Source organism: Acomys russatus, chromosome 32 (assembly GCF_903995435.1).
Source record: "Acomys russatus chromosome 32, mAcoRus1.1, whole genome shotgun sequence".
In the NCBI taxonomy this organism is placed as follows: domain Eukaryota; kingdom Metazoa; phylum Chordata; class Mammalia; order Rodentia; family Muridae; genus Acomys; species Acomys russatus.
Genome location: NC_067168.1, coordinates 34,058,292 through 34,082,885, shown reverse-complemented (window position 1 = coordinate 34,082,885; position 24,594 = coordinate 34,058,292). Strand labels below are relative to the sequence as shown.

At 53.1% G+C, this 24,594-nt stretch overlaps 3 protein-coding genes across 4 annotated transcripts; 2 read left to right on the top strand and 1 right to left on the bottom strand.

The window, feature by feature from the left end:
* The first annotated feature begins 412 nt into the window (after positions 1 to 412).
* On the top strand, positions 413 to 11,902 carry Sema3b (semaphorin 3B). The gene is made up of 19 exons (XM_051140248.1): positions 413 to 676; positions 1,809 to 1,986; positions 3,572 to 3,758; positions 4,558 to 4,715; positions 4,801 to 4,863; positions 5,244 to 5,363; positions 5,462 to 5,555; positions 5,741 to 5,860; positions 6,825 to 6,970; positions 7,071 to 7,182; positions 7,304 to 7,373; positions 7,460 to 7,604; positions 8,422 to 8,641; positions 9,346 to 9,437; positions 9,520 to 9,561; positions 10,154 to 10,311; positions 10,410 to 10,465; positions 10,555 to 10,694; positions 11,299 to 11,902. The coding sequence occupies exons 3-19, from the start codon at positions 3,650 to 3,652 to the stop codon at positions 11,707 to 11,709; spliced, it is 2,256 nt and encodes a 751-aa protein (XP_050996205.1). The 5' UTR covers positions 413 to 676; positions 1,809 to 1,986; positions 3,572 to 3,649; the 3' UTR covers positions 11,710 to 11,902.
* Positions 11,903 to 14,655: 2,753 nt separating this feature from the next.
* Positions 14,656 to 18,192, top strand: Lsmem2 (leucine rich single-pass membrane protein 2). Of its 2 annotated transcripts, none has more exons than XM_051140604.1 (4): positions 14,656 to 14,777; positions 17,142 to 17,252; positions 17,327 to 17,512; positions 17,661 to 18,192. In XM_051140604.1, exons 1-4 carry the CDS (start codon positions 14,756 to 14,758, stop codon positions 17,792 to 17,794), a joined length of 453 nt encoding a protein of 150 aa, XP_050996561.1. In that variant the 5' UTR covers positions 14,656 to 14,755; the 3' UTR covers positions 17,795 to 18,192. The 2 variants fall into 2 exon arrangements, with proteins under 2 accessions (XP_050996561.1, XP_050996560.1); XM_051140603.1 differs by lacking the exon at positions 14,656 to 14,777 and adding an exon at positions 16,834 to 17,054.
* A 114-nt stretch (positions 18,193 to 18,306) lies between these two features.
* On the bottom strand, positions 18,307 to 23,953 carry Ifrd2 (interferon related developmental regulator 2). The gene is made up of 12 exons (XM_051140426.1): positions 23,686 to 23,953; positions 21,454 to 21,573; positions 21,278 to 21,362; positions 21,038 to 21,162; positions 20,798 to 20,955; positions 20,438 to 20,488; positions 20,170 to 20,351; positions 19,977 to 20,082; positions 19,539 to 19,676; positions 19,105 to 19,233; positions 18,935 to 19,030; positions 18,307 to 18,805 (listed from the first exon to the last, which is right to left on the bottom strand). The coding sequence occupies exons 1-12, from the start codon at positions 23,741 to 23,743 to the stop codon at positions 18,725 to 18,727; spliced, it is 1,329 nt and encodes a 442-aa protein (XP_050996383.1). The 5' UTR covers positions 23,744 to 23,953; the 3' UTR covers positions 18,307 to 18,724.
* Positions 23,954 to 24,594: the final 641 nt, after the last annotated feature.

Below are 24,594 nucleotides of genomic sequence, written 5' to 3'. Positions count from 1 at the left end.
AACCATGAGCACTCCACAGGAAGCACCCAGGCAGATCTGTGCTAGTGGATGTCCTGGGGGCGGGTGGGGACACAAGCAGGGGTAGAGATGCCAGCTGCCTCTCTGGGTTTCAGACCCAAACCAAGACTGCCTTATTCCAGAGTCTTTAGGAGTCTGATTATGACACCTGGGTACTGACACCTGAGGTGCTGCCTCTAAGGGGACCCCTCCCTTAAGCCCAGCATGATAAAACTAGGGAGCAGAAAAGAGATCTTGTGAGGAGACATATCTGCAGTAGCGAGTCGCCTGGCTCAAGAGGGCCAGGGACAGCAGGTTCCCTCCAGCTCGGGTTGTCAGAAAGATGGTGTGGGTCTGGCGCTGTCTCCCAGTGCGAATACGGGGCTGGTGATAAAAGAATGGAGATGGTATCCCTGGGCCTGGAGACCTGAAGGCAGTCTGGGCAGACAGGGGACACAAGAGGGGTTGGCTAGGGGCCTCAGCAACACTTGCTGCTGGGTGGAAAATTGTAAACAGCCAAAGAATGTTGTTTGCTTGCATGAAGCCAAGGGAGGCTGCCCAGGTCCGTGGGGAGAGGCAGCCAGGCCAGGAGCAGGGCAGGGCCTCATCTTGGAAGCCTGATGCTCCTCTAGGCTCCCTCCTGATGCCCCCTGGTCCTTCTCCCACTGCTGCTAGATAGGTAGGTCAGGAACACTGGATCCCAAGGCCCCTGGGGAGATATGTGTCCCTTATCTTTGTCTGTGTTCCCTTATCTCTGATTGGTTGACATCCAGGCAGCATGTAACAAAACTGCCCAGTCGAAGTGCCAGAGACACCTGTGGCATACAAACCAGGCTGGAGGTCTGCTGACCCCTAAGGAAGGTCAGCTTTGGGGAGACTAAGATAGCATCCAGCCCCTTTAAAGTGCTCTGAAGAGTCCAAACAGGGAGAGTTTTCCAGAACAAGCTACAGGACAACACCCCAGGTACTTTTTTTTTTTTTTTAAGATTTATTTATTATATACCCCCAGAAGAGGGCACCAGGTCTCATTGTAGATGGTTGTGAGCTACCATGTTCCTGGGAATTGAACTCGAGACCTTTGGAAGAACAGTTGGTGCTCTTAACCTCTGAGCCATCTCTCCGCCCCCACCCCCACCCCCCAGGTACTTCTTAACCTGGGCACCGAAGTCAAGTGTAGGAGTCTGTCTTGTCTGAAAGCTTGTCTGCCTTACAGCTGGCCCAGCACCTGAGAAGCAGGAGTTGAAAGCCATCCTGGGCTACATAGCAACTTCCAGGCCAGCTTGGGCTAAGGGAGACCCTACCTTGAAACAAAAACAACCCCACAAACCTCCCTCAGGTACCTGGCTCTGGGTTTGATGGACAGGCCTGGCTTCCTAGCTTGGATGAGAGCTGGAGTCAATAGGCCATCCACCTCCCCAAAGTCTGCCCCTAGCTCCAGCAGGGTAGGGCTCCCAGGATAGGCCCACACTCTTCCTGCCCTCTCTTTCCTCCCCTCTCCTGCCTGGCTGTCATAGCAGCCACTGTGAGGCCAGACAGCTGAAAAGGATTTAAGAGATCCAATTGGTAAGAAAGTGACTGGGGCTGGGGCCCAGAAGAGGGGAGGAGAGGCCCTTCCCTGACCTCTGACCCACCTGTCCCAGGCAACTTCTGAGTGTCCAGTCATCCCTTAGCTGTGGAGGGACAAGTGAGGACTTGGAATGCCTGGCTTATTATTCCCTCTGCCTCCGGCACTGAACTGTCGGGGTAGGTGGGGGTGGGGGTGGGGGGAGAATAGCTGCTTTTCTACCTGCTTTGCCTTAACTTACTGCCAGGTTCCAGGGACTACCTACCCTATGGGGCACCGGTCACCTTGAGATCCAGCAGGAAAGAGCCGTCTCTACCTGCCCAACCCTTGCTCCCATTCCACTCATGGGGAGGCCACTGTCTGCAGCCAGTCTCAGCTGCCTGAGCCGGTCACCCGATCCACCCTGTAGCCCTGCAAACGTTATGGTATTCTGGGCGGTGGCTAGCCTGGTGGGGGCGGGGGCTTCTACTTAAAGGAGCCAGCCGTGGGGGGGGGGGGCGCGTTGCCCTGTGGGCCCTAGCCTGCTCCCCTTCCCCAGGACAAGAGGAGGTAAGGTGGGAGACACCTTGGCAGAGTTCTTGGTGGAGTGTGGGAAGGCAGCCGTGCCAGCCTCACAGACTACTAGGACCGGAGAAGAGGCACAGGCAAGTGTGTGCAGATGGAAGGAGGGACATAAGGTCTGGCCTGGGAGGGGTCCAGAAACTGGTGAGGGGTGTGGAGAGAAGGCAAGAGAGGCCTGAGACCTATCCTAGAAGCGAATTCCCTTTAATCCACACTGGGGCCTCGGCCCTTGTACCCCAGCTGTCCTGCCTGCTCCTGTAAAGGACAGTGGCCGGAGCAGCCAGAACCTGGCCCCACCTGAGGGTGCCAGGCAAGGTGTCTGGGTCAATGCAGCGGCTCAAAGTCAGGGAAGCTTAAGATCTCAAAATGGAAGGGACTTGGAGGGCAAATTGTTGTTCTACCTGAAGCTTAAGATGGGCCAGAGAGGTCACCTCACCCCATGTCCTCGTTCCTCTGTTGGGGCAAGCTTAACCTTAGTCTCTGCACGGCCAGCTCCTTCTATCCTCAGGCTGCAGAGAGGAAAGAACCAGTTGCAAGGCCAGGCCTGCTGGATTCGGCCTGGCAGGAATAGGTCTCACCTGTCAAAGGAAGTAATTGATACTGCTTTTGTATTCACTTGCATGTCCACTATGTATGTGCACGCACCTGCCCTGGCGCAGGTGTGCCTCCTGTACCAAAAAGGCATATGTTATGCTGGTGCACGCTGAATAGATGTATACACAGTGTCAAATGTGTATATGCACATTTGCACGCCCAACTTATATCTACATAGGGGTGACACATGTTTGCTCATAGATGTTTATACATATGCATACGTACACACTGTTCACGTATGCATGTTCATAAAGGGACCCTCAAAAATATATTCATATCCGTATTTACCCACAATCTTGGCTCCAGTCCCAAAAGTGCCTCTGCATTTCCCTGCCAGTCTGTGGGTACACTGCCACCCCCAGAGGCCTCATCTACTCCTGTCATTCTCCCTTCATCAGCTGTTTTGTTCATTGCACTGGGTGCCCTCAGAATTGACCACAGGATCTGACTTATTGTTGGCCCTTTGCCCTTTACTGCCTGGGGACCTTGTCTGCATCATCTGTACCCTGTCCCTGCCCCAGGCTGGCATGAAGTGGGTGCCTAGTGTTTGCGAATTAATGTGTGTGTGTGTGTGTGTCTGTGTGTGTGTGTGTGTGCGCATGTGTGCGTGCAGAAGGGGAGGTTACTGAGGAGGGTGACGTGGTGGGGCGGGTGCCTGCCAGTGCAGGGTGACCCTGAGGGTGTGCCCGGTGTGGGTGTGTCTCTGATTGTGGCCAGGCGGGGCATCCTTGGTGGAGAGGAAACGGTATGCGACCCCCCAGCCTCTTTCCCTTGGGCTGTAATCTGATCCCTTGGGACTCCCCCATGCCCTCCCGCCCTTACCCTCTCTGCCTTGCTCTGCCTACTCTTTTCCAGATCCTGGGGCAGAGTCCAGGGCTGCTGAAGGCTCCTCCGCACACGCCTGCTGAACCCTGGGCGCCCTGAGCTGCCGGCATGGGGCGGGCCGAGGCCGCCGCCATGATCCCAGGCCTGGCCCTTCTCTGGGCAGCAGGGCTGGGGGATGCTGCCCCTAACCTTCCCCGCCTTCGGCTCTCCTTTCAAGGTAGGTGCACCTGGCAGATGAGGGCGGCGGGTTTGAGGTGAACAGGGAAAGGGCCCAGTATGGAAAGACTCGCAGATGCCAGTGTGTGCGTCCCCATCCCCAGACACTTGCTAGGTTGGCAGTATTCTTGGGCCATCTCCAGCTAACCCTGACCTAGCCTCGGTCTAACCTCGGTCTGCCACCTCTCTGTCTACCTTCCCCTCACACTTTCCCCAGGAGGGACCCCTGCTGTCTCCATAGCAACAGTCCTTGTCTCTGTTTCATCACCTTGTCCCAAGGCAAGCCATGCCTCTTTAGCAGGGAAGTCAAGGTTTGGGGAGCCATCAGAGCCCCTTTCTTATACTCCTTAAACAGAGGAGTGTTCCCTGGGCACTGAGTGGCATTTGATAGTCAACTCTGCTGAATCCAAACTAGTGGCAGGCAGGGTGACAGGGAAGAGACCCACAGCCTGACATTTTAGGGATGGCATTCTATCCTATCCATTTCTGCTCACTCTGTCTTTTCTAGAACCTAGGAGTCCATGAGCCTGGCTTCCCAGCTTTGCCAGCCCACTTGTCTACACATGTTTTCCCAAACCTGTTTTCCCCTTTCTGGGGGCTGCACCATCTACCCTATAACTCTGTACATGCACCTGGGTGGGCCAGCTTTCATATGCGTAAGCCCACATACATGTAAGTGCACACATGTGTGGCTTGGGCCACACAAAAAATAACCTTGGTCTGCAGAGAGACAACTAGGCAGGGCCGAGAGGAAGTTTCTGTCATGACAGGAAAGTTCTCTGAGGCTTCTCTCCCTGCAGAATTACAGGTGCAGCATGGTGTCCGAACCTTCAGGCTGGAACGGACCTGCTGTTATGAGGCCTTGCTGGTGGACGAGGAGCGTGGACGCCTGTTTGTGGGTGCTGAGAACCATGTGGCTTCCCTCAGCCTGGACAACATCAGCAAGAGAGCCAAGAAGGTGCCAGGGTTGGGCAAATGAATGGAGGAACCCCCCCCCAAATAGAGTGTGCCTCAAGTGCCTAACCTGTGTCCCCTCCCCATAGCTGGCCTGGCCGGCCCCTGTGGAATGGCGAGAAGAGTGCAACTGGGCAGGGAAGGACATTGGTGTGAGTGCGAGTTACTCAAAGGGATTGGGGCCTCTTATCCCAGCGCTGAGGGAGAGGCTAGCCTGTTCTGGCTGGGGAGGTCAAGGTGGAGGAGGTGTGGAGGTGGTGAGTCAGGGGGGGAGCTCATGTGATTCTTCTTGGGGGGCCTCTGAGTCATGGAGGGGGGCTGCACACACACACACACACACACACACACACTTTCTCATGTAGCCACCCTGTGAAGGTAGGTTGTCACAAAGGACACTCAGGTGCCTGTAATTTATGCTAGTGCTTCCCTGGGCCAATGCAGAGGAAAGGGAAAGGTGGGGTCGCCCCTAGTGAACTGCAACTCCTTAGGGATGGGGCAAACCTGACTGCCTCCCCACCAACCTGCCCCCCAGACCGAGTGCATGAACTTCGTGAAGCTGCTACACGCCTATAACCACACCCATTTGCTGGCCTGCGGCACTGGGGCCTTCCACCCAACCTGTGCATTTGTGGAAGTGGGCCACCAGCTGGAGGTAAGACCAGGACCAGACAGGGGCAGGGAGGGGGGGTGCACAGGGAGCATGTGACGAAAGACCCTGGACCCGGCATTAACGACTCCGCTGCTCCCCAGGAACCCGTGCTCCGACTGGACCTGAGGAAGCTGGAGGACGGCAAGGGGAAGAGTCCTTACGACCCGAGGCACCGAGCTGCCTCCGTGCTGGTGGGTGAGTCCAGAGGCTGGCACTCAATCTAACTCCAGAACCCCCTAGAACTTCACACGTCCCAAGGGCACCCCCTCAGATGCCCTATAGTCTCCACTCCCTGAGCGCCCCCCGGAGCTCCCTAGGCACTTTTACTCTGAGAGCTCACAGCTGGCTGAGCGTCTGTCCCCTTGCCCGGTTGTCTGCAGGGGACGAGCTGTACTCAGGGGTGGCGGCGGACCTCATGGGCCGAGACTTTACCATCTTTCGCAGCCTGGGTCAGAATCCGAGTCTCCGGACAGAGCCCCATGATTCCCGCTGGCTCAATGGTGAGAAGCTGGTGGGGCCGCTGGGAGGGCACTGCCATGCTATCCTCCAACAGGGAAAGTGCCACACAAAGAAAAAGCAAGGGCAGGGTGGGGGGGTGAAGAGATGGCTCGCTCAGAGGTTAAGAGAACTGGCTGCTCTTCCAGAGGTCCTGAGTTCAATTCCCAGCAACCACATGGTGGCTCATAACCATCTATTGTGTGATCTGATGCCCTCTTCTGACATGCAGGTGTACGTGCAGGCTGAACACTGTGTATGTAATATGTAATAAATAAGTACATCTTAAAAAAAAAAAAAAGAAAGAAAGAAAAGAAAAAACAAGGGAGCAATGGGCAAAGTGAAGTCCCTCCCAAGTATCTACCATAGTCAGGCCCTGTGCCAGGGTCACAGAGACAGATGAGAGTCTTTAAGGCCATGGCTCTCAGAACAGAGACACGAGATAAATTCCAGTGGCCATAACAATGGAAAAACGGAGAAGGGAAAAGGATGCTGGGTTGAGGAAGGGAAGCCGTGTGCTTGGAGGACCTATGAGTTATTGATAGCTTTCAGGACACAAGGCGAACAGCCAACAGAATCGGAAGAGCTTTCCAGGGGAATGACTAGTGCAAAGGCCTCGAGGCAAGAGCCAGCAAAGAAACAGACTAATACTGATAGGAAAACAAAGACACACTAGGGCTGGAGTCCTTTACTATGAGACAGCAAGAGGAACTGAAGCAGGGACAGAGAGTATTTGATCTGCTAGGAGGAAGATTTATGAATGAAGGTGGAAACGGATACCTCCTCTCTCTCTTCCTGGCAAATTAAGGAAGTGTAGCCCGGTCAGAACTCTGTAGACGGGGAGTAGGGCAGCCTGCTTGCGCTCGCAGCTGTGGTCTCTACTGCCCCCTCGTGGCTGCTTCTTGCCTTGCAGGTGCTGACCATGTTATGGCCAGAACCCACTGATACCGTGGCTTCTATTTTTGTTAGAACCCAAGTTTGTCAAGGTCTTCTGGATCCCAGAGAGCGAGAACCCTGATGACGATAAGATCTATTTCTTCTTCCGTGAGTCCGCAGTGGAAGCAGCACCAGCAATGGGACGCATGACAGTGTCTCGCGTTGGCCAGATCTGCCGGGTAAGGAGACGCTGGCAGCCGTACATCCCCTGGGCTACCTTTGCCCCTGACCCTTTGCCTACTATGGTCTTGTTTTCATCCCTTCTGATCCTGTGAGCAGAATGACCTGGGCGGCCAGCGCAGCTTGGTCAACAAATGGACCACATTTCTGAAGGCGCGGCTTGTGTGCTCGGTACCTGGAGTGGAGGGTGACACCCACTTTGACCAACTTCGTGAGTGTCTCCAATGAGGAGTGGCTGGGGGTGGGGGGGGTGAGGAGTCAGGGTGCAGAGTCCAGGAGCCTGAGGTGTGTGTGTGTGTGTACTGCCCTGCCAACCTTTCCTTTGCCTACAGAGGATGTGTTCCTTTTGTCCTCTCGGGACCGCCAGACGTCACTTCTCTATGCCATCTTCTCCACCTCCAGGTAAGGGGCAGGAAGCAGGTGTTCCCTTGCGAGGTCGGTTGAGCTTGCTGGGGCTCCTCACTTTGCTCTCTCTTCGTTGCCTGCAGTGGCATCTTCCAGGGCTCTGCTGTGTGTGTGTACAGCATGAATGATGTGCGCCGAGCCTTCTTGGGACCTTTTGCTCACAAGGAGGGACCTACACATCAGTGGGTGTCCTACCAGGGTCGCGTCCCCTACCCACGACCTGGCATGGTGCGTTGCTAGGGACTACTTGCAATGACCAACTTCAAAGTCTCAAGGGTGGAGAATGTGACTTGGCCTGAGGGTTCTGTTGAGGGGTGAGGTCTGATTTCCTTTTATTTATTATTATTATTATTAATTTTGGTTTGGGTTTCTTTCTTTCTTTCTTAAAAATTTATTTTCCTTTTTTTTCAAGACAGGGTTTCTCTGTGTAACAGAGACTTTCTTTGTAGACCAGGCTGGCCTCAAACTCAGGGAGATCCACCTACCTCTGCCTCCCAAGTGCTGGAATTAAAGGCATGTGCCATCACCGCCCAACTTGCTTTGGTTTTTTTCCTTTTCTTTTCTTTTTCTTTTTCTTTTTTTCTGAGACAGGGTTTCTCTGTGTATCCTTGGCTACCCTGGAGTCACTTTGTAGATCAGGCTGGCCTCGACCTCACAGCAATATGCCTGTCTCTGCCTCCCGAGTGCTGGGATTAAAGGCATGCACCACTACACCTGGCCTGGTTTGGTTTTTTCAAGAAAGGATTTCTTTGTGTAATAGCCCTGGCTCTGCTGGGACTCTCTTTGTAGACCAGACTGGCCTCGAACTCACATCGATCCACCTGCCTCCCAAGCACTGGAGTCACGCCCAGACTGATTTCTTCCTTTTGGTCTGGGTGGGGGAATGTCATCATCATAAAATAGAATTGCAGAGTGAGACTATGTGCCTAAAGTTCACCAGGGAAAGGTTCAGATACTCAGGGCCCTTGTCCCTGTCCACCTGTCATGTCCCCAGGGCCTTTGAATGGAGGGCTGGCCTCTGCTTGATGTGCCTTGCTTTCCCTAGTGCCCCAGCAAGACTTTTGGCACCTTCAGCTCCACCAAGGACTTCCCAGATGATGTAATTCAATTTGCTCGGAACCACCCTCTCATGTACAACTCCGTCCTGCCGATGGGGGGGCGCCCTCTCTTCCTACAAGTGGGAGCAGGCTACACCTTCACCCAGATCGCTGCAGACCGAGTAGCAGCTGCTGACGGACACTACGATGTTCTCTTCATTGGTACAGGTCAGGGTCTCACCGGAGGCACATAGGACGTACAGCGCCCTCCAGCTCCTTGGCCTGGAGGTAGAAGTTGTCTCTGGTCAGTCCAATAGCTACATCATTGTCTGGGCTGTGACCCCACCTTCTGGAGGTGGCCCTGATTGTTCCAACCCACACTTTAAAAAAAATATCTATTTATTATGTATTGTATATGAGTGTTTTATCTGCAGAAGAGGGCATCAGATCACACCATAGATGGTTGTGAGCCACCATGTGGTTGCTGGGAATTGAACTCAGAACCTCTGGAAGAGCAGGTGGTGCTCTTAACCACTGAGCCGTCTCTCCAGCCCCCAACCCACACTTTTTAATTAACTAATTTTTTTTGTTTGGTTTGGTTTGGTTTGTTTTCCTGAGACAAGGTGTCTCTGTGTAGCCTTGGCTGTCCTGGACTAATTTTGTAGACCAGGCTGGCCTCGGACTCACAACAACCCACCTACCTCTGCCTCCCGAGTGCTGGGATTAAAGCCGCGCACCACCATGCCTGGCTCCCAACCCACACTTTTTAACTTTTTCATGACCCAGCATGATGAAGGTAGAGACAGAGCATGAACACACACAAACGCACGCACACACACACACACACACACACACACACACACACACACAGACACAGACACTTGGCTTGTCAGAGAAAACCAATATAGTCATTCCTTCTTCTCATCCTACAGATGTGGGCACCGTGCTGAAAGTGATCTCAGTCCCCAAGGGCAGCCGACCTAACTCTGAAGGACTTCTCCTGGAAGAGCTGCAGGTGTTTGAGGTGAGGCCTCTTCCCCAGTCACCCTAGGACTCATCACTTGAGGCCACTACGCCCTGATGCCCATGTCCTGCCTCCTTTTCAGGACTCTGCCGCCATCACCAGCATGCAGATCTCCTCTAAAAGGGTAAGTAACTGAGCTTCAGGCATGAACTGACCTTGTACCACAAGCACCCCAACATCTCGCTTCTCTTTGGTTTTCTTTTCTTTCTTTCTTTCTTGTTTTTGTTTTTGTTTTCCAAGACAGGGTTTCTCTGTGTAGCCTTTCCTGTCCTGGACTTGCTTTATAGACCAGGCTGTCCTTGAACTCACAGTGATCCTCTTGCCTCTGCCTCCGCCTCCTGAGTGCTGGGATTAAAGGTATGCTCCACCATGCCTGGCTCTCTTTGGTTTTCTTTTCTTTTCTTTTCTTTTTTTTTTTTTGAAACAGGGTTTCTCTGTGTAGTCTTCACTGTCCTGGACTCACTTTGTAGACCAGGCTGGCTTCGAACTCACAGAGATCCGCCTGCCTCTGCCTCCCAAGTGCTGGGATTAAAGGCGTGCGCCACCATGCCCAGCTCTCTTTGGTTTTCAAAGCCCAGAGTTTCAGGTATAGCTCCTCTTGGCTAGTCAATGAGACCTCAGTGTTCACATTTGTCCAGTGGGGAAAAGGCTAGCTGAATGAAGGAAGGCAGGTAAGGACTGCTCTAGATCAGACTGGAGACTCTTGTGCCCTCTAGCACCAACTCTACGTGGCATCACCCAGCGCAGTGGCCCAGATTGCTTTGCACCGTTGCACTGCCCTTGGCCGCGCATGTGCAGAATGCTGCCTGGCCCGTGACCCTTACTGTGCCTGGGATGGGTCAGCCTGCACACGCTTCCAGTCTACTGCCAAGAGGTGGGTTGGCTTGGAGTCTAGATTAGACCCCTGGCAGGGAGTCTTTGCCAACAGCAGAGAAGAGGAAAAGAGCTCACGGCTTTTAATGTCTCCCTCAGGCGGTTCCGGAGGCAAGATGTAAGGAACGGTGACCCCAGCACCCTGTGCCCCGGGGGTGAGTACCCTATCACCTCCTACCCTCAGGCCTTGAAGTCTGTACACCCAACCCTGCCTTGTTTGACTTTTTACCTTTTTTGTCTCAAGACTCCTCTCATCCTGCGCTGCTGGAGAGAAAGGTCTTAGGTGTGGAGAGAGGCAGTGCTTTTCTAGAGTGTGAGCCCCGCTCGCTCCAGGCCCATGTGGAGTGGACCTTCCATCGTGCAGGGGAGGCAGCCCACACCCAGGTGTGCATTCCATCACCCTTCCCAACCAGGCCCATGGAAGAGAAGCCATGCCCTGCCTAAGGAGGCCTTTACCTGTACCTCATACCTAGATGAAATCCAGTTCAGTGAGGCTCTGCTCAGTCAGACTCCTCACATAGGTCTCATCCTGGTTCTGTCTTTAGCTTTACTCCACAGCCTAGTGATGCCCCACTGTGTCCAGTTAGACTCCCTCATTGCCATGCATTGAGATTTCTGGTCCACCCCACGACCCATGCAAGTGAGCCCTCTTACCCAGAGCAAATCTTCGACTGAAGGCTACCCATGCCTATGCACATAGCCTTTTTTTAAAAAAAGGATTTATTTATTTATTATTATGTATATATTGCTCTGCCTGCATGTATACTTGTGTGCCAGAAGAGGCCTTCGATCTCATTACAGATGGCTGAGAGCCACCATGTGGTTGCTGGGAGTTGAACTTGGGACCTCTGAAAGAACAGTCAATGTCCTTAACCTCTGAACCATCTCTCCAGCCCTGCACATAGCCTTTAAGTGCCAGCACCTATTTTCCTTGTCCAGCTTTGGCTCCCAATGACCCTTTGTTTTGTGTTCTTGCCCTCACATGTAGGTGCTGGCTGAGGAGCGCGTTGAGCGGACTGCACGGGGGCTGCTGTTGCGTGGTCTGCGGCGCCAGGACTCTGGCGTGTATCTGTGCGTGGCAGTTGAGCAAGGCTTTTCACAGCCACTGCGTCGCCTGGTACTTCATGTCCTGAGTGCGGTACAGGCTGAACGACTGGCACGGACCGAGGAGACGGCAGCCCCCGCACCACCAGGCCCTAAACTCTGGTACCGGGACTTCCTGCAGCTGGTGGAGCCAGGCGGCGGCGGAGGTGGAGGCGTGACCTCCCTGCGAATGTGCCGCCCGCAGTCAGGGCCCCACTCTGTGGCCGCAGAATCTCGTCGTAAGGGTCGCAACAGGCGGATGCATGTCTCTGAGCTGCGTGCTGAGCGTGGACCACGTAGCGCAGCACACTGGTGACTGGGTGGTCCCCACACTGGGGGGCCAGGATGGATATGACACTCAGAGGAGGGGGCAGACAGATGCCAGGAAGGCAGATGAGTTGTGGCTGGGGCACACTGAGGTCCTCGGACCAATGGGGACACCTAACCCATAAGTAGGCCCTGGCCAAAGGGTAGCTTATTTATTAACAAAATAACTCGTGAACGTAGCCCCAGAAGAATGGTCCAAGATCAATTCAGGATCTAGCCTGGAGGGAGGGGACAGAGAAGTGGGGCTCCAGAGTAGACCAGGGCCAGAGAGCTGTCTTGGGGGAAGCAATCTCTTTCTTGGGCAGTGAGCAGGAAGCTGTGAACAGATTAGACTGTTGGGTCCGGGGTGAGGCAGGCCAACTGTACTAAAGAAATGCAATAAACACATCATGAGCTGACGTTGGAATGCTCATAACAGCTAGTCCTAACCTCTGCTGGGGGTCTGGGGCATTGTCCCAGCAGTCTCAAGTCCTGACTTTTTTTTTTTTTTTTTCCTTCCTCATCCAAGATCGCTGCAGTGTAGATTAAAAGTGCTATTAGATGGTTAAGCTTGTCCCATTTGCCTCTGTGGGTACCGGCACGCACAGGGCATTGATGGCAGGGCCAAGTTCTCTGAAGTACATACGAACAAACAATACTGGATGCTGTGGGCAAGGATGTGTGCAGAACTCACTGACCAGGTGACCCTTGAGCTGACCAATAAGGAGAAGCCAGTCTGCAGTGCATGGTGCTGAATGCCTGCTGTTGATCCCAGCAGAGGTAGGCGGATCTCTGAGTTCGAGGCCAGCCTGGTCTACAAAGTGACTCCAGAACAAGCTAGGGTTGTTATATGGAGAAACTCTGTCTGGAAAAACCAAAGGAGAAGAAGAGGAGAGGAGGAGGAGGAAGAGGGAAAGGAGAAGCCAGTCACAGATGCGGATGTCTGGTGACAGCATTCCAAGATGGAAGAAGCAGTGTAAGGTCTTGGAGTGGGGGACAAGTCTGAGGAAGGAAAAGGAGGCTAAAATGACAGTACAGCACGATGGGTTCAGGATGGTTTGGAAAGGAGACACACTGCCTATCCACCCCGCCCCCCAGTCGTGCTTTGCCCAGCTGAGAAGCAATGGAATAGAGTCCACCCACAGACTGAGGCCTGGAAACTGAACCAGCCCCCTTCAAGAGTGAGCAACATGCCCCCGTGTAGCCTGTTAAGCCCTGTGAAGAGGAGAGGGAGGGAGGGCCAAGACTTCTTTGTGCTAAGTTCTTTGTTTGTTTTGTTTGTTCGCTTTGTTTTAAGATTTATTTATGGGCTAGAGAGATGGCTCAGCAGGTCCTGAGTTCAATAGCCAGCAAGCACATCTGTAATGGGATCTGCTGCCCTCTTCTGGCCTGTAGGCATACATGCAGAGCACTGTATACATGCATAATAAATAAATCTTTAAAAAAAAAAAAAAGTCTACAAAGTGACCCCAGGACAGCCAAGACTACACAGAGAAACCCTGACTTGAAAAACAAAACAAAAATGATTTATTTATTATGTATACAGTATGCATCAGGTCACATTATTGATGGTTGTGAGCTACCATGTGGTTGCGGGGAGTTGAACTCAGGACCTCTGGAAGAGCAGTTAGTGCTCTTAACCTTTGAGTCATCTCTCCAGCCCCCTCCTCCCTTTTAAAAAAAGATGTATTTATTATGTATACAGTATTCTGCCTACATGTACACTTGCATGCCAGAAGAGGGCACCAGATCTCCTTCTAGATGGTTGTGAGTCACCATGTGGTTGCTGAGAATTGAACTCAGGACCTTTGGAAGAACAATGTTCTTAACCTCTGAACCATCTCTCCAGGGCTGCCGCCCTCCCTTTTTTGTTTGTTTTGTTTGGTTTGGTTTTTCAAGACAGGGTTTCTCTGTATAGCCTTGGCCATCCTGGACTCACTTTGTAGACCAGGCTGGCCTCGAACTCACAGCGATCCGCCTGCCTCTGCCTCCCGAGTGCTGGGATTAAAGGTGTGCGCCACCACGCCCGGCTTTGTTTTTGTTTTTTTTGAGACAGGGTTTCTCTGTGTAGCCTTGGCTGTCTTGGACTTGCTTTGTAGCCCAGACTGGCCTCAAACTCAGAGATCCACCTGCCTCTGCCTCCCAAATGCTGGGATTAAAGGTGTACACCACCACTATCTGGTGTGCTAAATTATTTAGTCATGTCTCTGCATTTTTATTCTCAGTACAATTGGCCAGGAACCCTTGCTCCTGGTTTATAGACTGAAGAACAGAGGCCACTCCCAAGGTCCTCTTTACCTAAAGCTATAGTTTAATACTAGAAATAGCACTGTCTAGCCAGGTGGTGGTGGTACATGCCTTTAATTCCACTTGGGAGGCAGAGACAGGTGTATCTCTGAGTTCGAGATCAGCCTGGTCTACAAAGTGAGTCCAGGACAGCCAAGGCTACACACAGAAACTCTGTCTCAAAAAACCAAAAAAAGAAAAGAAAGAAAAAAGAAAAGAAATAGCATCTAATCCCAGTCTGTCCATTGGCCAGCATGAGTGCCCACTTGTCGGGCGGCCAGATCCTTAGGGCACTGGGCTCCAATATTGTTCACTCCCCCAATATCGGGTACTAATGGTCACACAGTGGTGGGTGCTTATCTCACATTTCCTGGAAGGAGATGGCTGGTCTGTGGGTGAAGGGTCTATGGGAGTGAGGGGTGGCTGAGTGGAGGTGTGCAGGGTTCCTTTTCTGTCATAGCTACATGGAGCATGCTCCCTTTCTGGAAGAAGGCCCCAATGTATGTCTGTGCATGCAGAGGATCGGTATGGTTTTCTGAGATGTTCCCTGGGCCCATGTGCCAGCCCATTTGGGTCACTCTGCCCCCTTTCATGGCTCAGAGCTGCCCCCTCTAAATATAGTGCAGGGAAGTGAGCTCAGGTCTATTTTAGGACCAGGTTGGGAGGCAGCCAGGCCTATCCCAGGATCCCAAAGGAGCCACCGCTGCCTTTGTCCAGTTCTGCTACTGGGCACTCTCATCGAGCCCCTGACTACCTACCTACCAACTGCCATGCCTGAGGAGAGCCAAGAAGGTAAGAGAGGTGACCACTGGGGGGGGGACAGGGCTCTAGTCCTGCAGCCCTCAATCTTTTATACTGCCAAGAAAGGGCCTGCCCTCCACTAAGGGAAGATGTTTACCTTTTTTTTCCCCTGCATGGGGTGGGGGGACATGATAAAGACTTAACTATAACATCTACCATGTTTTGTTTCTGTAGCAAATAAAACATGTCCAAATACAAAGTATGGGAGAAGCACCATGAGGTGCAAAGAGGGAATTGAATGTGACCTGGCCACCGCTCAGGCGTAAGGACTGACAGCATCTGCCTGTGTTTGAATGGCTTGTGAGCATGTCAAAGGCAGCTTCAAGCACGTCCCCAAGGTTGATATACTGTCCTGAGATGGTAGACCCAGAGGGCCCAAAGCCATCCTTACCCAGGGCCCTGCCACACTCTTACAGCTCTTGTGGAATTGGGACAAAACAAAACAACAATGACAAAATCCAACAGAAGGCCTTGGTGGCGCACACTTAGGAAGCAGAAGCCGAAGGAGCTCTGTGAGTTCAAGGCCAACTTGGTCTTATATATAGTTCTGTGAGTTCTGGGCTAGCCAGGGCTACATAATGAGACCCTGTTTCAAAAATAAATTATAAATACCCAGCCAAAGAACACCAGCAGAAAGTAAAGTTATAGTTTAGAAATCATCAATATTTTGATAGCTGGAATGCTGAGGCCGAAGGTTAATTCACTGGAGTTAACCAGGTACTCAGGAGCAGTCTGAGAACTTTCTGAGTCCTTCTCAGATGAAAGGGAAGGTTGGGGGGAGGGAAGAGATGGCTCAGTGATTAAGAGCACTTGCTGCATAGCCATCGAAGACCTGAGTTCAGATCCCAGTATCCACATAACAAGCCAGGTGTAGTCTTATGATCCCAGGGCTGCGTATACTGGAGGGTGAAGACAGGAGGGTCCCTGGGGCTTGCTGGTTGCCACCATGGTCAACCAAACCAAACATAATAGCAAAAACAGGATTTTGAGACTCAGGAACAGTTCCTGCCTCAAAGGAATAAAGCAGAGAGTAAAAGACAAGGACACCCAAAATCGTCCTCTACATGTATGCATGTGGGCATGTACCACACCACACATCACAAACATATAACAAAGATGGGCACAGCGATACACACATGTAAGACCAGTGAAAGGTAAGCTGAGACCAGAGGTGAAGCCACACCTAACTCTGAGTTCCAGGGCAGCGAGGGTTACATAATGAGTCACTATCTTAAAACCAAAACCAAAGCAGAGAGTCGGTGACTAGATGGGCAGAAGCTGTGAATGGGGTAATTACACAGGTTGGTCAGGCTCCCTAGCCTATAATCAAGGCAAGCTGCTTCTCATCTCTCAAATTAGCAGATATATGTAAAGATGTGTGCATCGAGGGTCTAGGGAGCATTCAGTAAAAAGCTTGCCTTAAGCATGAAGACCTGAGGTCATTTCTCCCAGGCCCCTGATGCACTTGAAGCTGCCCCTTAACATGCTCAGAAGCAAGTGTAAATCAAATGCTGTGTGTCGGTCCTCATGTCTTGGAGGTGGGCTGCAGGTCACGTGGGGTTACACACTTCTAATCCCTCGTCTGGTATGATAGAGACAGGAGTTTCTGGGCCTCCATGCTTAGTGAGCCTGGACCATTTGTTGAGTTCCAGTGCCAGCGAGACCTCTGGCCTCCGTGTGCACACACATACACATTTTTTTCCCTCAATGGGAGGCCTACTGGTGGTGATGATGTACCACTGGGCTCTGGACAGACTTTTTAGAAGATATTTTTGATGAAAGCATTAAAGAGAAAATAGCATTAAAGAGAAATCTCTGTACTTGGACCCAGTGGTTCCACTTCTGGGAATTGTCCTCAGTAACTTTCAGGGAAGTGGGGGAAATGATGAATGACGAATGTCCTGGGGGTTAATTTCCAAAGGGAATTGGAAACAACCTAAATGCCCAGAAAAAAAGGGGACTCCTGCAGTGCTGTTGAGTGCAAACAGCAGGGCTCCCGTAAAAGCAGGAGTGTGTGTGTTAAGGCAGACCCAAGCTGCATTTGCCTAGGAGTAGACAGCATGTTATCAGGTCTAGCCTGGTGGCAAATTCCCAATTGCTGTGGGCTTAGGTCGATGAGCTGTTTGGTAGCCAATAAACAAAGGAATGCCTGGCTGTGGGCATGGGAGCACATCAGGAGCCTTATGCACAGACTAAGCCTTTGGAACCCTGGATCCAAACTAAGAGTCATTCCTGAAGTTGTAGGGAATTTGGAACCAAATGTCACAGGTACAGTTTCCATACACCCCAAGACCTTGCAGCCCGAGCTCACCTACAAGCAGTGACTTGCTCAAATCAGTCCCACTGTCCCTACAGATGCTGTACTGACAATGCAGAACCAAAGGAACAGGGGAACACTGGCTCCTAACCACGTTGAGGAGGTGCATCTGCACCGAGTGGAGTCCATCAGTGACCTACACAGTGGAGGTAAGGGAGTGGGGAAAAGGGAGCGAGGTGGATGCTATGGGTACCACTCTCCTGACGAACCATCCTCCTGGCAGGCTCACTAAGGCCCTATCTGGCTGAAGAGGCACAGCCATGGGAAGAGCTTCTGGGTGTCTTGCCACCATCACTGTGCACCCAAGCTGGCTGCAGCCCCACGTGTGGCCGTGGGGGGTTCCTACTGCTATTGACACTGCTGGTGTTCACCTGCCTGGCACTAGCCATCCTGGCTGTCTACCTAAGTGGTAGGGACAGGCAGGGCTGGGAACCCAGGGCAACTGCAAAATGTAGCAGTATGGGTGGGGCACGGGCCAGTGGGCAACCCGATGCTGGGCTGAGATCTGGGGAGGCATGTGGCTTGACAAGGTCCCACAGACGTCTTCCCATCCCCAGTGCTGCAGAGTGAATCCCTGAGGGTCTTGGCACACACACTGCGCACACAAGAGGAGACTCTGCTCAAATTGCGTCTGGCTAGCCTCAGCCAGCTGAGGAGGCTCAACTCCAGCGAAGCTCGGGCACCCAGCTGAGATGCCATGTGAATGTGTGAGGCGTGTGAGCTGTGAGTAGGAATAAAGGGACCTTTGGCAGGTCTCTGTTCTCCTACTGATGGCCACATCTACACTACTTCCTTGGTGAGACTTTTGTACAAGAGCCTGATGTAATTCAACAAGCTGCCTGTCCCTTTTGACCTCTTCAGGCCAAGCCTGACCAAGTCTTCTGGTGCCAAGGCCCTGCTTTGGATAGCCAAAGGTCAGAGGATGGGGTAGCCGCCTTTCCCTGGCTCCTCCTATGGCCTGTCAGCACTCTCTGGCCACCCCCAGATAGAGTTCAGAAGTCTAGAAATAGCTGTCCCCGCTCAGCCACCCACTCTGTCAGGCCTCCTAATGGGGGTCCAGTCTCAGCTCTCAGACAAGCTAGGCCGAGCTGGGGGTGGGGGGACCACGTGGGCCACAGAGGACAAAGGTGAAATAGAAATCTAGCTGGGGCCAAGCCTGGTAGAGACGAGCGGAGGCAGGCAAAGACTCTGAATAAAGGCCACAGGGGGATAAGTATTGTTTAATTCTCTTATCTTTAAAAATCAGTACACACACCCATTCTAGGCAGCTTTGCCAAGGTGGCCAGTGCCACACTCCCAAAAGCCGCAGCCCTGAGGGGCAAGGCCTGAAAAACAAAAGGGACAGTCCTTTCTCACCTGTCCCTCAGCTGCAGGCCTGGCACACACTTGGTTTCACCTGAGACAGGACAGGACGAAAGGCCACAGCCACAGGGCTGAGTGCAGATACAAAGGGCTAGAGTCTTAAGTGTCCTGACCCCTTGACCCTCCCACATTTGTCTATTTTTGGTTTCATCATTAAAAAAAATATAGTGACAATCACTGGTAGGGACCAGTTTTTGCACTGTCTTCTGTTAAAAATACGGTAAGGGTATGGGGTAGCCTTCTCGTTGGCCAGTGTGCTTCACAGGATGTCTGCCCGCTTGTCCCTTGCACGACTCCGGGCCTTGGTCCGGGCTTTGAAGGCTGCAGCATTGTACAGGTGCTGTGGAAGAGAAGCAAGGTAGGGAGCCCAGTGAACCAAGAAGGAAAACTTAGGCTCCTCCTGTGACCCACTCGCACCTCTAGGCCTCCAGCTAACAGGAGGCAGGATAAAGGTGCCCGAGATGCGAACCTTTTCAAAACGTGAAATCTTGCAGGCCTTCAGGGCAGCGGCATCCAGCACTAGCACAGGGCCCAGGCCAAAGATGTCACGGAGCAGCTCATTGTTCTGAAGATAAGGCGATTAGCTCAGGCCAGTCTGAAGCAGCCAGGTCGGGTAGCCCTCCCCGTGTGTCCCCTCACCTGGAGGTGATAGTGCATGCCGGAGCCCAACACATCCTTGAAGGCTGTGTAGATTCGGTGGCGAGCCCAGCTGTCTATGTAGAGCACTTCCAGTCCAAAACGGATTGTTTCCTCCTCACACTCACCGCCCTAGTGGGTAGAGGGCCCATGCCTGGGGTTGGCTGCCATGCCCCCGGAACTCACCAGCACGCCCCTGTCTCCTGAATGCTGGGATTAGAGGCGTGGACTACCAAGCCTAAACTCTTGGGGATGACCCTTTTTTGTTTTTTCAAGACAAGGTTTCTCTGTGTAGCCTTGGCTGCCCTCGAACTCACAGCAATCCTCTTGCCTCTGCCTCCCGAGTGCTAGAATTACAGGTGTGCGCCACCGTACCTGGTTCTTTTTGGTGGGGACACTTTTTTTTTAATGGGATATTCATGTTCTCTCACACACACCTCAACGAACTGCAGCACAGCACGGAAAATGGAGCGCTGGCGTCGACGGTCAATCTTGGCCCGGTACTTATTGCTGTCAGTGGCTAGGGTACGCAGAGCACTGCAGAGAGCCTCCATGTCCTCATAAGCAAAGTCCTCCTGTGTGGGAAAGTGGAGGTGTTGGGCAGAAGCTTCAACTCTTCTCAATTGAGCATGGTGTGGTCCAAAGCTCCCCTCTTCTCTGCCTGGCTCCTCCTCCCTCAGCCCCTCCTGGACCTCTCCACAGTAGCTCACCTCTGCTCAGATTCCCTGCTACCACCCTTTAGCATATGAGCAAGTGTTGGGGTCACCTCCCCTACAAAATGACGCAAGACTGCTTTGTGTGTGTGTGTGGCATGCTCTGCAAGCAGCCTGGGATGGTCAGTGGTGCCAGCAGGCACTTCCTACTGTCCCTCGCACCTCAAGGTCCCGGGCGAGCTCAAAGAGCAGCGCGATGGCTTCACCAGCAGCAATCCGCAGGTTCACACTTTCACTGGACAAGAGCTGGGGCAGCCGGGGCAGCTGCCTATGGAGAGGGCAAGCTAAGCTTTGTGTATGGGTTGAGGGTCCCCTCACAAATTCCCTGCCACTCCCAGTAGGCAGAGGCCCCTACCTGTCAAGGATATGGTTGATGTGGGTACCAGGACAGATGGTGAGCAGCAATGCCCAGGCCTGCAGGGCAGCACAGAGCAGGCCATGTAGGCTGGCAGGAACCAGAGCTGCAGCAGCAGAGCCACTAGTGCCGCAGGACCAGCTGAAAACACCTTCCAAGCAGGCCAGGCAGGAGACCAGGTCCTAGGAGCCCAGGGGAGACAGGACTGGGTCATGGACAGGGCTATTGAGTCTCGCTGCTCTCCCACCTGTGTCCAAAGTCCACTTACCTGGACATCAGTGGCAGCTACATAGCAGCCCAAGCCAAGAGCAGAAGCACACTGTTGGAAGAAGGACAAAGTGGGCTGGAGATGGCTCAGTGGTTAAGAGCACTACTCCTCCAAAGGACCAGAGTTCGATTCCCAGTAACCACATGGCAGCTCACAACTGTCTGTAACCCCCAAGATCTGACACCCTCGCGCAGACATACATGCAGGCAAAACACCAATGCACATAAAATACATATAAATTAAAAAACTAGGCCACCATGGGTCAACATCAGGAACATATGAGTACGGAGTCTCAAATGATAGGTGGCATGCAACCCCCTGCTTTGGGACGAGGGGCCCGTGGGGCATGGAAATACTCACATGGCGCCTGGCAGCGGGGCTCGCCGTACTGTCACTGAGCACCGAGATTAGCAGGGGCTGCAGACTGTGGAACAGCTCCTCGCCCTTGGGTCCAGGGCCCAACTGCACACAGAGCAGGCCTAGTACAGCAGCCGCCAGAGCCTGTTCTTCACCCTTCCCTACAGGATGCTTTTCAGTTAGCGCATGCAGCAAGCGTCAACACCTGCCTAGCCAGGGTTCCCCAAGTGCCCAGGACTTGACCTTTCTTAAGGCACTTTTCCAGGGCATCCGCCAGCGTGAGGCTGCGCTCCAGCAAGAAGTCAGGAAGCAGGCGGGAGGCCAGGGCCAGGCGCAGGCTCTCCAGAGCTCCTTGCCGGGTCTTGGCACTGGGAGGCAGAGAAGGGGTGTGTGTGTTCGTGTGGGCGATCGACCGCCCCCTCGGTTCCGTTTCCCATAGGCTGACCAGGGAAGGCCCTGTGTGCAGAGATTGGCCAGCAGTACCTCTTGTCAGTCAGGCAGTCCACGTGGTCCTTCAGCTTTTCCTCCAGGGTTTCCTGCTGGCTCTGCTCATCCACTGCTTCCCCACCTGCAAAGCCAGCCCATCCGTCATCACGGAAACCTGCCCTTGTCTGGTGGAGCCCTCACCGAGTCCCTGTCAAACTTCAAACGGCTCTCACCCAGGCAGTCCTCTGCGGTGGCGCTGAGCAGGCTGGGACATTCGCTGGTGGTGCTCCGGGCCTCGCTGGCCGCTTCCTCATCACTGGAACCCGAGTCGGCCTGGGCACTGCTCCTGGCACCTGAAGGGACACAACACTGCTATGTGACCAGCTTCCGCTTGTGAGGGAGGGCGGGCTCAGGATACGCTGTGTAACTTCACGAACATTTCCCATCTTAGAGATGAGCAAACCAAGGCCTGACACAGGGGACCCGTGAGGGTACAGCCTGCCCCCTCTGCCCCCATGCCGAGACAGGGCTTCTTTGTGTAGCCTTGGCTGTCATGGAAGCAGCTCTGTAGAACAGGCTGGCCTTGAACTCAAAGAGATCCACCTGCCTCTGCCTCCAGAGTGATGGGATTAAAGGCATGTGCACCAGCACTGCCTAGTGGGCATAATCTGCTGTTTGGTTGGTTATTCAAGACGGGGTTTCTCTGTGTAGCCTTGGCTGCCCTGGACTCACTTTGTAGACCAGGCTGGCCTTGAACTCGCAGAGATCTGCCTGCTTCTGCCTCCCTGAGTGCTGGGATCACAGGTTGCACCACCACGCCCAGCTCACAATCTGCTTTAAGGAGAGCAGGAACTACACAGTGGCATAAAGGGCTGGTTGGGTCCCACCTAGGCCTGAGGCGCAGTTTAGACTGTGCTCAAAAGAGGACAGTGTAAAGGTCAGGCCGCAGGTTACGGTGCTAGATAAGACACAGATTTAAGAGCTGGGCGTGGTGGCGCACACTTTTAATCCCAGCACTCGGGAGGCAGAAGCAGGCAGATCTCTGCGAGTTCAAGGCCAGCCCGGTCTACAAAGTGAGTCCAGGGCAGCCAAGGCTACACAGAGAAACCCTGTCTCGGAAAAAAAAAAAAAAAAAGACACAGATTTAAATGGAGCCAAAGTCTTGTGTTTTCCTTTGGGCTATACCACTCTTAGCTCCCCCGTCCCCATTTTAGCAGTGGTATAATTTGATTAGTTGCCCAGGCTTTAAAGCTGGGATGAAAGAGCACCACTCTCAGGTGTAGCAGGTGAAGGCTAGTAACTTGTCACACTCATTCGGCAATCTATCAACTCTGGGAGCAGAGGCCTGGGTGCCAGTGGGTGTGCTGAGCACTTTATGCTTCACCTATATATATATATTGTTTTCTGAGCTGCTTTCGGTCCACTCAGGGTCACCAACCTTACGTATAGACACCATGGCTCCTCCTAGCCTTGGAAGACCAGATGCTCTTGACCAGGTGAGCGTTTGAAAAAGAAGTAAACATCGGGAACTCTCAGTAGGGTAGGAACACCCCCGTGTGTGAATCCAGGATTTTGAGAAAGGCGGCTACTGTGGCAGTCTTTACATCTTAGGGACCACCAACAACACCGGACTGTTGGAAATGTCGAGCTCACACAGCGACCTCTGGTCACCTCTTCTCTTACTATTAGCCCAGATTGTCTCATTTTGCTGGACAAGCTCTCTACATGGGGCTCTCTACCTTCTCAGGTCTCCCCCCGGAAACTCACAGGGCCTCCCATACATGGTTCTGCCTGAGGCCACTCAGTAGATGCTTTTATAAAGTACTAGTTCTTGTGAGACTGTCACTACCCTACTAAATGCCCCTAGACCCGAGCCACGCTGGGTGGCAGTCAGGTCAAAATACGCTTGCCAGTCACTCTATCTCAGTAGAGTAACTGTGTTTACCGCAACAAGACATGCTTCTGGTTGAGGCTGATAAGGAGTTTTCAGACTGCCTCATGCTCTTGGATGTCCACCCAGTCTCCAGCCCAACTGCTAAGGCCCCAATCCTGTACCTTTCCAATCACATGCAACCCCCCAACCGCCCGTTTCACAAAACAGAATAGGCCAACTTACTAACTTCCTTGTACAGTCCACCGAATGCACTAGTATTTGGCGAAAGGGCTGGCTTCACGCTCTGTGATTGTCCACCCCAGTGGCGATGGGAAAACCTAGGTCCTTAAATGTTGGCCAAACCACCTTTGCGGCGCGGGATTTCGAAAAACAGCTGGCAATGAGCTCAGGTTGGGCACACACGTGGCCAATGCCTGCCGGGACACGTGCGAGCCTGAGCAGAGTTCCGGGAGGTTACGCTGGGCTGACGTGGGAAGATTCGGCAACCCAAGACCCTCGGTGACATCGAAGGCGAACCACGAAACGACCCCGCTCACTACTGAACATTTCTACTGGAGCCCCCTGGACTCACCTCCTCCACGGCGTTGACCGCCCTTGCGGAGCGCATTGCCCTTACGAGCGCGAGGCATTCCTGGAACTGGGAATAGGGGACACGGAGAGGGGGCGCGGGGTCAGGGACCCGGAGGGCGGGGACTCCAAACCAGCGAAACGCTGGCCGGTGCGCTGAGCTGAGACTGGAGAAGACGACAGGAGCCACACGCCGCGCGCGCCACCATCTTCGTGAGGCGCCCCGCCCTGTCAAACGGGTCGCTGGGAAAGTGAGTTCCCGGCTACCCGGTTCGGCTCCACATCCAAGCAGCCGAAACTACTATCCCCAGGCGGCAGGGTACACAGATTAGGGCCGCCCGAGTTGGGCGCAGTGCACCACGGGAATCGTAGTCCATTCCGGAGACACATAAGCCGACGCCGCTCCAGCTAAACTATGTACCCACAATGCCCTGCGTACCCACTTCGCCCCTCCTCCTCCTGCCCCGCCCCCGCCCCCTCCCCCCGCGGCGCCTGGGCTCATAGTTAACTCAGTAGTTAACCTCCTCGCTAGAAGCACCTCTCGTCCTTAGTAAGGAGGGCACCTGCGTTGAGGCGCCAGCCTTTAACGCTTGGTAGAAAAGTGAGAACAGACAAGCCTCAGGTAATTGAAAGAGTGACTTTATGGATGAGAGTACAGATAATAGGTTAGCATTTAACAGACCTTAGCTTTGTTTTTTTGTTCTGCTTTTTTGGTGTGTGTGCTCAGAGGACTGTAGGGGTTGTCTCTCTGTCCCTAGATATGGCTTCTCTGTAGACACACATGTATTGGAACAAAGTCCTGGGCTGGCAACCTGAAATGTCTGGAACTGACTCCCTGAAGTTTTTTTATTGGCTTAAGTCAGATGATCTCGGAAGGGCTCTAGGCTGGGTTTATGTGTTTATTAGGCGCTAT

Bases quoted from the DNA above. Each gene is read 5' to 3' on its own strand.
- Sema3b (XM_051140248.1), top strand. From the start codon at position 3,650: ATGGGGCGGGCCGAGGCCGCCGCCATGATCCCAGGCCTGGCCCTTCTC. The intron at 5,556-5,740 runs GTGAGTCCAGAG...GGTTGTCTGCAG, and splicing joins AGCTGCCTCCGTGCTGGTGG to GGGACGAGCTGTACTCAGGG. The intron at 10,466-10,554 runs GTGAGTACCCTA...TTTTGTCTCAAG, and splicing joins CAGCACCCTGTGCCCCGGGG to ACTCCTCTCATCCTGCGCTG.
- Lsmem2 (XM_051140603.1), top strand. From the start codon at position 16,847: ATGTTATCAGGTCTAGCCTGGTGGCAAATTCCCAATTGCTGTGGGCTT. The intron at 17,253-17,326 runs GTAAGGGAGTGG...TCCTCCTGGCAG, and splicing joins CAGTGACCTACACAGTGGAG to GCTCACTAAGGCCCTATCTG. The intron at 17,513-17,660 runs GTAGGGACAGGC...TCCCATCCCCAG, and splicing joins CCTGGCTGTCTACCTAAGTG to TGCTGCAGAGTGAATCCCTG.
- Ifrd2 (XM_051140426.1), bottom strand. From the start codon at position 23,743: ATGCCTCGCGCTCGTAAGGGCAATGCGCTCCGCAAGGGCGGTCAACGC. The intron at 21,163-21,277 runs GTACTGCTGGCC...TCTGCCTCCCAG, and splicing joins GACTGCCTGACTGACAAGAG to TGCCAAGACCCGGCAAGGAG. The intron at 18,806-18,934 runs GTTCGCATCTCG...TCTCTTCCACAG, and splicing joins AGATTTCACGTTTTGAAAAG to CACCTGTACAATGCTGCAGC.